Source organism: Peromyscus leucopus, chromosome 2 (genome assembly GCF_004664715.2).
Source record: "Peromyscus leucopus breed LL Stock chromosome 2, UCI_PerLeu_2.1, whole genome shotgun sequence".
NCBI classification, from domain to species: Eukaryota; Metazoa; Chordata; class Mammalia; order Rodentia; family Cricetidae; genus Peromyscus; species Peromyscus leucopus.
In genome coordinates, this window is record NC_051064.1 from 116,004,038 (window position 1) to 116,017,239 (window position 13,202).

Sequence of the window (13,202 nt, forward strand, 5' to 3'; positions counted from 1 at the left end):
CCCTCTGTTGTTCCCCCAGGGTGTTCCTTATGAAGAAGGGAGCTGGCTGAGCAGAACTGGGCATTCACCCTATGGGTCTGTACTCAGTCTGTGTCAGTGTCGGGGCTGGTGTTCAGCAGGGGTGTAGGTGAGGGCTCTGATTCCCTTCGGTGAGGAAGAAAGGTAGTTACTGTGGAGCACTCTATCCCACCCACCTGACTACCACACAATGCCTAGGTTTGCTGCCTTCCTTCCCAACAAGGCTCAGCCAGGTGTTGTTACTGGAGTTTACCTCCATCTTTCTCTAGGACAGCTCCCCAGTCTGTCTGGTGATGCCATTCCCAAGATCAGTGGTTGTAGAAGTTGCTCCCTCTGTGCTACATCCTTCATCAGCCTAAAACTGCTGATGGAGTCCATCTGTTGGTCCATGCTCTTCAGCCACTCCAGCTTGACTCTTTGATACAAATCTAGAGAGATTTCTCAGAGAGGCTGCTTCTACTTCTTTGCCTCTTCCTTTATGCACTTGAGTTTTCATCTCCAAAAGCCCACTGAAAACATCTCCTGTCAACTTCTAGGGTCAAATCTAGTAATAACCCCTGTACTTTAATGAATGCTGACACTTTTTCTTTCTTTCTCTCCCCACCCACCCCTTCTCTCTCTAATTTTATATTTTATGTGTATGGATGTTTTGCCTGTCTGTGCACAAGGTGCATGCAGTGCCCGGGGAGGCCAGAAGAGGGTGTCAGATCCTCTATCTCTTTAAAGGGTTGTTTCTCAAAGTTGAAATGAATGCTCTCCCTGGGTTTAGACCTAGGCTGACTCCAGTTCTACCTACCTGTCCTCCTGTCTGTCTATCTATCTATCTGTCTGTCTGTCTGTCTGTCTGTATGTATGTATGTATGTATGTCTATCTATCTATCTATCTATCATCTATCACCTATCTATCACCACCATCATCAATGGGCCTTAGTGTTAGATCTCATCTCTGTGCAATGAATCTTAAATGTGTCCACAGCCCTGCTCACTCTCCTGAGCTGCAGGATGTTTTTAAGTTGCTTCCTATGTCCTCCACTTGGTGGGCAGCTCATGATTAACATGACCCCAGACTGGACCCCTGCTGCTTTCTCTCCACTCTCACAAAGTTCTGTTTCTTCCTCAACCTGTCTCAACCAATGAAGAAGTTGCTCAAAACAAAACCCTCAGTCTTAGCCTTGCTCCCCTCACCCATCATATCCATCACAAAATGCTAGTTTGCTGGCTCTAACACTGTGGGAACCTGACAGACCTGTTCCCTTTCCTTCAGTCCCACTGAAGCCATGTGGGTAAGACCCCACTTTCCCTACCTTACCCCAGCCTGGATCCTGCCCAGGATCCTGGATTCCTCTCCTGCTGCCTCACCATCCTTCACACTGAGGTCTGAATGAACTTCCAAGATGCAAATCAGGTCAATCTTCTGTAAAACCTCCATAACTCCTAGGAGAGGACAGAATTCAAGTTTCTTACCTCAACCAGGTCACTCTTCAGGTGGACCCTACTCTCTGCTACATTTCTAAGAATCATCTGCCTTGTAACCCAGATCTTACTTCTCTTGGATTTTCTGTTTCCTCAACACACCATGGTGCCTCCCTACTACAGGGCCTTTGCCGAGGCTGTTTCCTCAGCCAATGGTACCTTCTCTCACATCTGGCAGAACCCTTCTCTTCATTCATAACATAGTGTCTATGACTCACACTGCCTCCATTTTTATTTAGTCACCTCTTTATTATTTTTCTTCTGAAAGAAAACTGAATGTGAGCAAGCACTCTCTATGTCTTGTCTGCCAAACATTGGATGCTTCTATGTGGCCTTCATGAACAGTTGAGTGTTTGACTCATAGAGATCATTATCACTATCGTGTCCCAGGCATTGACTTCGACAGGCAAGTAAAACATGAGTTCAAATTGTGTTCAGGTTCATATGTAGTAGATCTAGAGCTACAGGCCTTTTGCAAATGCCTCTCTGCTCCACCAGGTTTGTGAGTTTGGGTGAGTTTACTTCCAGGACTCCAATTTCCTTATCTACAGCATGAGGATAATGGTAGTATAGGGTGAGGGTAATGGTAGCAGTTCCCTCATAGACTTATTATGAACAGGCAAGAGTTACTACATTTTAAAAAGTGATTGGAAGTACTTAGCACACATCAAATGCCCAATCAAAGTTATGAATGTATCTAGTATCTCATAGCTATCCTATGAGGCAGGAATTCTCAGTATTAGCAGGACTGGCATTTGTGGGGCCATACTTCTAAATGAGATTGCTTCCTGTGTTGTAAGATACATGGCAACATCCTGGCCCCAGCCACAAGATGCCAGCCAGTAATACCTCCCCAGGTAGGACACACAAATATGTCTTTACAAATTGTCAAGTGTCCTCAGGCCGAGAGAAGGTTAAAACCACTGTTGAGAAAGCAGATACCATTGCCTGCTCATACAGATACCAAACCGGAAGTCTACAGGGTCTGAAGAACTTGTCCAAGGCCAAAGGAGATGAGGGCGGGGTCAGGACTCAAAGTCCACCCTTCTCACCCTGGGGCATGTTCTTTCCCACACCCTCTCTACTTGTGGCCCAAGCCCCTCTGCCCTCACCCTAGCACATTTGCAGCCTAGCACATTTGCAGATCCGTGCTAATTACACAGCAATGTAAAACTTTATATGTGGTTTGTTATTTTATATCCAGGAACATGGTCCGCAGCCTTCATTACAGAAAGCAGCTGTGTGTATACTTGGGGTCTAAGTGCCATTTAGTGGTCAGCTCGATGGGGTATTTTGTTTCAAGCATCACATTTCCTTTTTCCCTTTCCATACTTCAGTAGGGTCCTAAAGAGAGGAATGGAGCCTGGCACAGCTTGGGCTAGAGTGACAGGCAAGTCCTAAATGAGAGTTACTCTCTATCCTAAGACAGGCAGAGCCCAGAGCTGCCACATGTGATTGTGTGTGCACAAGTGTGTTCACAAGCCACCCCCTCGGCTGCTTGCTACCTGTGCACTTTCCCCATTTGTAGCTTGGAGGGAGTGAAGGGTTTAGCAGGGAGGTTTAGACAGATTACTTTCTAATAATCAGCTGTGTGGTTTGAGTGTCACTGTTCCCCTCTGAGACATGTCCTCATCTTTAAAATGAGGGCAAACCCAGCAGGGGAAACGGCACAGTTGGTGAAGAACATTACTATACAAGCACTAGGACCTAAGTTTAGATCCCCAGCATGCCCATGAAAGCCGGGTGCCATAGCACACTCCTGTAATCCCAACCCTGGGGAAGCACCTGTCATCCCAGTGCTGGGGAGGCCAAGACAGGAGGACCCCTGGGGCTGACTGGCCAGCCCAGTGAGCTACTCTTTTAACTCCACCTCTTGGTCCCCAGTCAGAATGTTCTCTCCTTGCCCCTCCTCCAACTCATTGTTTTCACCATTCTTCTTACCTAGGATGAAAATAAATGTGTTTCTTCCTTCCATTGCACCTGCTTTTCCTTCATAGACCAGTTCAAAACATGTCTCTTCCAGAAAAGTTTCCTGGACCCCCTGGCTTTCAATATGCTGGGATTTTTATGAAATGTATATCACCTGGTCTTTATATGATATTTTCTTTATTTTAAAATCCTTTTTTTCTTCATCCTGAAATATTTACTTGACAGACAGTATGTGTCCAACGTGATGATTTAATAACATATTAATGCTGCACAATAATCATGACCTTTAGACTCATAAGCACACACCATGTGTTCTACACATTACTAGACAGAACTTACCTTGTAACTGAATTTTTGTCCTTTTGACCAGGCCTTGCACTTGTTGCTAAAAAAGTTAAGTCAGCGCGGCCATTATACAAAACAGCCTGCAGGCTTTTTGTTTGTTTGCTTTTATAACAACAGAACAAATCTCACTCTGGAATGCATATCCAAAACGAATGAAATCAGCCTCTCCAAAAGATCTCAACCCTCAAGTTCATTGCAACAGCACTCACTGACATGTCTTTCAACTCAACACCTACAGGTGTTTCTTGTTCAAAAGTCACAAGTAGCTGGAGGAGGGCAGCTCAGTTACAGCACAGAACATATGGAGCAGCACGTGAGAGCTGAGCCGTCGCTATCCTGAGGGCTACCCACAGCCAGCCATGTGCACCTCCCACCTGGAGCCTGGCCTGTCAGACACCCTCTGGGGCAGCCACATTTTCTACAGATCATGCTAAGACTGTCTGCTCTGACAGGCAGGGCAAACCCCGTTCTGAGTTCCTGCACAGCACTTGCTGGTGCCCTTGGATTCTGACCATGTCTAGTTCAAGTTCGCCTCTATCACCCTTACCAGTCCCCCTCACACACCAAACCCCTACACACTCCTACTCCTTTGCACGTGCGATGCCCATGGCCCTTAATGCCTTCTCTTTCTTCAGTCTTTCTGCCCAACTCCAGCTTAGTCTTTTGCTGGTGGTGATTTGGGGTGGGGGTTGTTTTCCATTTTGTTGTTTTGTTTTGAGGCAGTTCTATGTGGCCTAGGCTTTCCTCAAACTCTCCATCCTCCTGCGTCAGCTTCCAAGTGCTGAGATTATAGGAGGTGTAAATTCCGGGTTCCTGCTCATTTGTTTATTTGTTTGTTTTTAAGCAGGGCCTCTTGAATCCACCGTGTAGTTGAACTTGACCTTGAATCCCTGATCCTTTACCTCCACCTTGTAAGTGCTGAGATTGCAAGATGCACCACCACACCCAGCTTCCTGCTCCTGTTCTCCCTCCGAAGGCTGTCCTGATTGGTCCTGTTTGCCCTTCTTTTTGTTTCACCCCAAGCTCCATTTGTTTATGTCTCTGTCCTCTCCACTGGGTGGCAAGTTCCCTGAGGGCTAAATCTGGGGCTGATTCCTCAGGACCCAAGATGCCCCCACTGGACTGTGCCGCAACGGTGTTGTCTTTGATTATTGCTCTCCCACTTAGCAGCTCTGACCCCTTACTACAATTGTGTGACCACCGGCCTCTTTTTCTGCTTGAGTGACAGAATACCCTTTGCCCAGTCATCTCAGTGTCTGCATTTTTTTTTTAGGTGCTTTCTCTCACTCTAGATTGTCCTCAACGTTGCCTGTCTCTGCTTCATTCTTCAGTTCACTTCCTTTCTCCCCAGGCCCAGAAGCACTCTTGTTCTTCACTCATTAAGGATTAATTTCCAAGCAAGGCTGGGGTAGAGAACACAGAGCTTGGGGGTCAGGGGCTGCGTGCTGGCTATAGGAGTCAGAGCCAGAAGTCAGACCATGCCCATTTAAGAATACTGGGTGGCTAGTGGCCCACAGCCCAGAGCAATGCTCTTCCTTTGAGCCTGCAGCTAAGTGCCTCATCTCTCACCCTGGAAGGGACACCCTTCAACAGAGCAGGGTTCCTGAGGCCAACTTTGTTGGTTTAGTTACGCTACAAGGCTTCTGCTCCTGCCCCTGCTGTTACAACCTACAGATTCCTGGTACCAATCTGATTGAACAACTTAATTAAGATGCAATAAAAGAAAAGTGGTCCGGATGGGCCCCGGGCAGAGCAGTCTAGAGTCTGCAGCCACTGCCCCCTCTTGAGCTCAGAGTCGTTTCTCACCCTCCCTAAATGTCCTAGACTGGCAATGGCCTTAAAGGGAGAGCTTTAGTGTTGTGTGCAGAGGGCCCCTAAAGGTTGATCACTCTACCAGCTTGTTTATGCTGGTGGTGGGTCACCTCAGTTCATTGTCATGTCCAGAGAGGATGATGAAACTACTCAAGTGCCCCAGTCTCTAATATTTAGGGCTTAGCACCACCCAGGGCTTATCTCACAAGACCAAATAGGAAGGAGAACCTGCTTTAAAATGCTGAGATTGAGCTGGAGAAGGGGCCCAGTTTTGGCTATGACAGCACAAGCTGCTCTTGCAGAGGACCTGAGTTCAGTCCTAGTACCCAGATGAGGTGGCTCTTAATCACCTCAAACTCGGGCTCCAAGGGATGCAACACCTTCTCACGGCCTTCCTGGGTATCTACACATATGTGGCAGACACACAGATAGTCACACATAAATAAAAATAAAATAATTTGAAAACCCAATGAAATCCATGTTTGTGTTTATTGTTTTGGATAACAGCTTCCAGAATTCCATGATAATTCACATACCATGTACTTATTTAAAGTGGCTTTTTCTCTCTTTTAATTTACTCAGAGTTGAGCAACCATCACCATTTTGATATGCTTTTATCAATCCCCAAAGAAAGCCAATACCCCTTTGTGTTGGTCCCTCCTCTGTCTCCTCATGCTGCTTTGTTCTGGGTGACCGCTCTCACTTTCTGACTCTGTATACATGCTCACTTCAATCCTCTCTGAAGTCAAGGCATAGTCTATCTTGAATATGCCTCATTTTCTTAAAGATTTATTTATTTTTATGTGCACTGGTGTTTTGCCTGCATGCTCACAATTGTGAGCTGCCATGTGGGTGCTGAGAATTGAACCTGGGTCCTCTGGAAGAGCAACCAGTCCTCTTAACCCTTTCGCCATCTCTCCAGGCCCCATGCCTGATTTTTTAAGAATTGTATGTCTTAAGTTATATAGCCTGATGTCTTGACATGCCATAGTTGACTCTTCATTCACTAGCTGATGGACAGTTGGCTAGGTTGTTTCCATCTTCTGACTATTGTGAAGAACACTTTGGTGTGCAGAAATTTGTGTTGCTTTATGTTTTCAATTCTCTTGAATTGACAAACTTATTTGCTCTTGTGTCTCATTAACAACACCAATGCAATATGGTGATGAGCCCAAGGCCTTATCACGCACATTGATTCACTGAAAAATAGTGAGGCCAGGAACAGGGCTGGAGAAAGCCAGACTCCAAGATGCTGTGTTCTGTCCTTGCTCATGGCCCTGCTACATGAGACCTCAAAGGAGGAAGTTAGACCTCTGACAATTACTTACTAAAACCTTTATCATTTTAAAGAAAAAAATATGATATGAGAAAACTTTCATTTGAAATACATGAAGGAAGTTTTTAAAAACCACCAATAGTCACACATACCATCACTTTAAACTTGATCTGGTCCTTTTTTTATTCCCTAATCTTCCATCTTCTAATTCCCCAGTGAAGACCGTATGCCTACTTCTCAGTGGAATTAAACTCCCACCACACTCTAACCAACTCACTCTGTTCTTACCAAGGAGATGGGTGAGACTCTGCAGGGAGCTGGGGGACCTGAGTCAGGGCAGTATCATTCAAGGACTTCTGTCACAGTTGCAGGTCTCAGAGCTCTGTGTGTGGGAGACAGAGCTACTACACTGTGCCCTAGTGCCCTATTTTCTGGGTACTCTGTCCTGCTCAACATCTTTCACCAATAGGTGTGTGACAAAGAGGCTGAGCAGAACAAATTACTCCAGATACCTAGTAGTTTGAACTGCAAGCAATTGCCAACATACACTTATTTTCAGCCTAAAAATAAATGGAAGTTTCACATGACTAGTGAGGTTGACCTGTCACTCTCTGGCACTTCCTTCCTTCCCTTCTGGTCTGGCTGCTCCAACTGCTTCACTTTCTACTATTAGCTACTACTGACTTCTTCTTCAAGAACACCTCCAAGGTCTTTGCCCTGACCCCAGCTGTCTTAGGAGCCCTTCCTCTACCTGTCTTTCCTTGGTCTTCTGGCATGGTTGTATTAATTGTCTACCTGCATATCTGACCTTGTCTGTCAGCTGTAGAGTTCTGATATCACCGAATTCGTCCTGTAACCTCAGATGCCAGGACATCATACTCAGCATAACTTGTTTAACAAAAGTAGTGTGTGTGTGTGTGTGTGTGTGTGTGTGTGTGTGTGTGTGCCATGAATCACTTTTCCCATTTGCTGTGATGAGACAAGGGGTTTTTGTTTGTTTGTTTGTGTTTTTGGTTTGGTTATTTTATTTTTTTTTCAAGACAGGTTTCTCTGTGTAGCCCTGGCTGTCCTGGAACTCGCTATGCAGACCAGGCTGGCCTCAAATTTAGAGATCTGCCTGCCTCTGTCTCCTGAGTGCTGGGATTAAAGGCTTGCGCCGCCACCGACTGATGATAGAAGGTTTTTATCCATTGACATCTTTAAGGCCTCCTTTGTCTCCAAGGAACAGAATGGGGTTGATTTTAAGGACTTTTTCAATTCCTATAGCCTAGGAAGTGGACATGACATGAATTCTTACCCTTTAACAGCCATACACAGGGATTTTATGTGGATCCGGGGAACTAGACCAGAAAATGACTGGCTAAATGGAAGCTTCTAAGGAATTCTGGTGATAATTATTTTATGTTCTTTAAACATGCTTTATTTTGATGCAGAAAGTGTTTGCAGAGTGCCTAGGAACATGCATGCCAGTGTTAGGCACAGTAGCATGACACAAAGTTGTAAGTAAACAGCATCTTCCCTGGATCTCCAGTGACCATCTCATTCTTCCAAATAGCTCAAAATCCTGTCCTGCTGGCTGATTACTCTTGCCAAGACTCGCGGATGTGCTGGGGAAGCTGGCCCATGTCCCCCCAAAGTTGCCTGACCATTGGGCTTCCACCTCTTAGCCTGGGGTCCCCTGAGCAGAGCATCAGGCCGGACGCCCTCTGGCGGTGGCGCTCCGGAGCTACGGCCCAGCGCAGAGCTGGCGAGGGGAAAGGAGAGGGAGGAGGGGGGAGGCGCAGGCAGGGGAGGAGAGGAAAAAGTTGCGCTGGGAAGTTTGGAAAGTTGGGAAGTGGCTGCTGCGGGCTTCGCCTCCCTCCGCGCGCGTGCGAGGGAACAAGCGAGAGAGCGAGCGCGGAGCCAGCGAGCGCCTGCCATGCCCGGCAGACCCCGCCTCGCCGCGCCCGGGCGCCGAGCTCGCTCCGACTCCCTGCGGCCCGGCCCGGCCCGCCGCGGCCCCGGCCCCCGCCCCCCGCGCCGGGTCCTCCCCTCCCCCGCCCGGCGGCCCCAGCCCCCGCCCGGCCCGGCTCCGCGCCGCTCTCCCGCCCTCCTCTCTCCCTCCCTCCCGGCCGCGGAGCAGCATGGCGGAGCCCGGGCAGCGGCCGCGCGGCCGCCCGCCGCCCCTCTGAGCCGGGCTCGGGGCAGCCGGGCACCTCAGAGCCGACCCCCGCCCCGCCGCGCCCTCCGCCGCACTTGTCCCACTGCGCGCCCCCTGGAGCGCCGCGCACCCCTGGGACCCTTGCGCGCCCCGGGTGCCCAGCATAACCCGAGATCCCTCGCTTACCCCGGGACCTCGGGACTGCCCTAGGAGCCCCGCGAACCCCTGGACCCTGACGCGGCTCCCGGACCGCCACGCGCTCCAGGACCCCTGCGCGCTCGCAGAATTCCGGGGCTTGGCCAACCCGGCTGCGCGCCCTGGTGAGGGGCCCCGCCCCAGAGGATCCCCCTCTTCCAACAGACGGAGCCCCGCCCCAGAGGGACCCCCAGGTCCGACAGGGACATCCAGCCACGCCCCAGCGGGCTCCCAGCATCTCGCGCCTGGAGCCCTGTGCTCCAGAAGAGCCTCGGTGCCCAGCTGGGGGCTCCCGCCCTGCTGAGGGGGCGCTGCCCAGGAGGGTCCCCCGCATCCCGCGGGCCCCGGCAGGATGCACGCCGCCCTGGCGGGGCCGCTGCTTGCCGCCCTCCTCGCCACCGCCCGCGCCCGCCCGCAACCCCCTGACGGAGGACAGTGCCGGCCGCCCGGATCGGTGAGCGAGCGCCAGCCCCGCCACTCTCCCGCCTGCCTGGGCACTCTAGCCCAAGGGGCGATGGTTTGGGACCTGCCTTCTTTAGCCCACTCGCTCCACCTCCGCCCTCTGGGCACAGCCCGGGCTCCCTTCCTTAGCATCTGTCCTCTGGGGCTCCAACTCTGAGCCCAGCCCAGCCCAGATGGTTCCCTCTTCACTTGCGGACAGTTTCCTCTAGACTTTTGGTCTTGGTTGGACGTTTCTCCTTTCTGTGCCCGCTTCTGACTCTCCTGTCTTTTATCTTGTCTTTACCCTTTGGTCTCTTTCTGCGTCCCAACACCTCTTGCCCTTCTCTACACCCTACCAGCCCTTTCGCTGTTTCATTCACATAGGACCCCTGCCTAGGCTTCCCTCTCTCTCCCTGCCCCTTTTTCTGACCTAAGGCCACCCCCCCTCGCCCCCGTGCTCTCCCTCTGTACCCCAGGCCCCACCCAGCACCTATTGTCCCAAATGCCCCTGTTTCCTGAAAAGGGGTAAGAGTCCAGAGGAGAGAAACGGAAATGACAGAATGAACATACTTGTCTAATATTTCCCTGAGGGGGTCAAGTAGTTAACTGCTTCTCCCAATTTTCCTCCCCAAGCCCGGAATCTCATGATTTTCTCCCAATGCTCCTTTCTCTTCAAATAGAGATTAATGCATTGGCAGTCACCCTGAACTGGAGGCCAGGAGACCAGAACACTGTTACAGGATCCTCCTATGCTGTCCTAGTAGCAGGGCATAGGTTGGCCATGGGCAAGGTGCACGGCCAGCAGCCTGCTTGGCTAGCTGGTGTGCACTGTCTTTGTGCATTCAGATTTACAAATCTTGTTGGTAAATTAAGGTACTGTTTCCACCACCCACAATAAATACTTTACATTTGTGTCAGAATTAGGTAGGGAAATGTTATGACTTGACCTAAAGTTTATAAGTGGTCGCTGGTCACTCCGGGGACTTTTTCTAGATGGAAGATGACTTTGCCTGAGAGAAATGATAGCCCCCTAACTCCTGTTTCTTTCTAAATCTTAATTGGTACTGGAAAATCAGCCTTGGTATTTGTGACCCTGCTTGAGGCACACAACCCAAGTGTGTACCTAGGTCTCAGAAAAAGACAGACCTGGGGATGGAAAACCAGGTATTCCTTTTTTAGTGAGGAAGTCTGGGAAGCACCCAGGATAGGTACATTTCTTTGGGGTTAATTCTATGGAATCCTCTCCTCCCAAACCAGAAATTGAGGCTTGATTTGACTTTGCAAGGTTTTTTAAACACTTCCTCATCTATGGTCTCAGCGAGTGGAGCAAAGTAGCTAACACTCCAGAAGTGCCCTCCAAGAAGAAACCCTTACCCACCCGGATGAATGGGAAGTAACTGTTGAAATAGGTGTGCTATTTTTAATAGGTGTTCTGCTTTCAGAGTGCTCTTGGCATGTGTCTTCTAATGGCTGTATTTAAAAGTTATATGACTTCCGCTTTCCTTGCCAGAGCAGAACTCTTGGTCCCCCCTCTCCCCACCCTTTACTTGAAACACTACTGGTGAAGGTTTGGCTTGGCCGAGCATGAATGTTCTCAGGTGGTGTGGCAGTCCTTGGCTTTCACAGTGAAAGCCAGTCATAAAGAGAGCCTCCCTTCATTGCCCATTTCCTCTGTGCCTGGCACCACTCGGAGGGCTTCAGCTATGTATGTTCTGGTTTTCAATCCTACCAGTGACTTTCATTCTCACCCCCATTTTACAGAAGAAGAAACTGAGGCTGTGGGAAGTGAAACGATGTAGTGCAAATTATTCAATTAAGATAGGGCAAAGCCAGCATTTGAATGTGGGGCTCTCAGCTTGTAAAGCTAAAAGCTTTGCCCCTGGGCCTCTGCCTGCTGGCCCCATCTGCCCCTGCCACCTCTCTGTGCCAACCTGGCTCTGCTCTGCTGCCTTTGGCCTCACTGATCTGCCTCTCCTCTCCTCTCTCCTTGTAGCAGAGGGACCTGAACTCCTTCCTGTGGACTATTCGGCGCCATCCCCCAGCCTACTTGTTTGGCACCATCCACGTTCCATACACCCGAGTCTGGGACTTCATCCCTGATAATTCCAAAGCAGCCTTCCAGGCCAGCACCCGTGTCTACTTTGAGCTGGATCTGACAGATCCCTACACCATCTCAGCCCTGGCCAGCTGCCAGCTGCTGCCCCACGGGGAGAACTTGCAGGATGTGCTGCCCAGAGAGCTCTACTGGCGCCTGAAGCGCCACCTGGACTACGTGAAGCTGATGATGCCCTCGTGGATGACGCCGGCACAGCGCGGCAAAGGATTGTATGCCGACTACCTGTTCAATGCCATCGCTGGCAACTGGGAGCGCAAGAGGCCAGTGTGGGTGATGCTCATGGTGAACTCACTCACGGAGACAGATGTGCGCTCCCGAGGCGTGCCTGTGCTGGACCTCTACCTGGCCCAGCAGGCCGAGAAGATGAGGAAGAGCACTGGGGCTGTGGAGCGGGTTGAGGAGCAATGCCATCCCCTCAATGGTCTCAACTTCTCCCAGGTAGGAACCCACACACCAGCCTAGCCAGCAGCCCCCCAGTATCTTGTTCCTGGTCTCTGATCTTTGTCATGCTCCAACAGACAGCCAGGGCTGGTTCCCATCCCCCCTACACCCTCCACTCTCTGCCTCAAGCAAAAGCATCTCTCTGGCCCTGGGACAGCACTGGGCTGCTTTGTTGGGGTCAGGGGAAACTACTACGTGCCAAAGTTTGGGTGTTTCTTTCCATTTCAGTGGTTCCCTGTTGGGGATATCCACTCTCCACCTGCTGTGCTTGCCTGAGCAGAAAGAATTTCCCCGGGAGCATCAGAGTGATACAAAACAGAGAGAGGGAGATGCCCATTTGCAGCAGGCTTCCCCAGGCCCTGGGGACTTTGAGCACAGAGCTGTCCTGAGGTTGTTTGGACACTCACCTGTGAGTGTGTCTATTACAGAAACAATATGGAGGTGGAGGCCATGGTGCCTAGGTTATGCTGGCAGGGAAGGTATTGTGGACATGGCACTAGTTTGCTGGTTAATGCTGAGTTCTTCACCATTTCCCAGGGCCTTTGCTAAGGTCTGTGACTCCGGAGCTGCCTCCTTAACACTGGGGGAGCATCCAGTCAACAAGGAGAGTTTGGGGGGTAATAATTTCAGAGAAATGTGTTTAAGGTTGACAGTTCTGATTTCTGAACCTAGGGAGTAGGGGAGAAGGGAGGGGTTTAAGAGGTTTAAAGTCTCTGGCTGTCAGAGACCTGACCCAGCAAAATGCCTTTAAAAGCCTGTCTATGGACAGAGGTCATTCGCAACTCACTGGTCCCCAACTCAACTCTGAGGCCCTGGGAACAATAAGTTCACATGTGTGCTTAGAGAACAGGGCTGTCAACCCAGGATGGGAACTCCTGGCTTGTGGCTCCTACCAGGAGGCCCCAATACAGGGTCTGGGTTGGTGCTGTAAGTGAAATGTGACCACAAGACGTGCGTGCTCATCATTAAGGAGATAGACTCATAAAATGAGTAGACCCCAGACTCTATCCCTGGAA

The 13,202-nt window shown here is 50.1% G+C and overlaps 1 protein-coding gene across 1 annotated transcript in view; it reads left to right on the forward strand.

The window, feature by feature from the left end:
* Positions 1-9,296: 9,296 nt before the first annotated feature.
* The window catches only part of Trabd2b (TraB domain containing 2B), a 202,149-nt gene continuing 198,243 nt past the window's right edge, over positions 9,297-13,202 (forward strand). The window contains exons 1-2 of the mRNA XM_028889125.2: positions 9,297-9,642; positions 11,623-12,183. Coding sequence (XP_028744958.1) covers positions 9,541-9,642; positions 11,623-12,183 — 663 coding nt within the window. The 5' untranslated portion in view covers positions 9,297-9,540. The remainder of the gene's footprint in view (positions 9,643-11,622; positions 12,184-13,202) is intronic.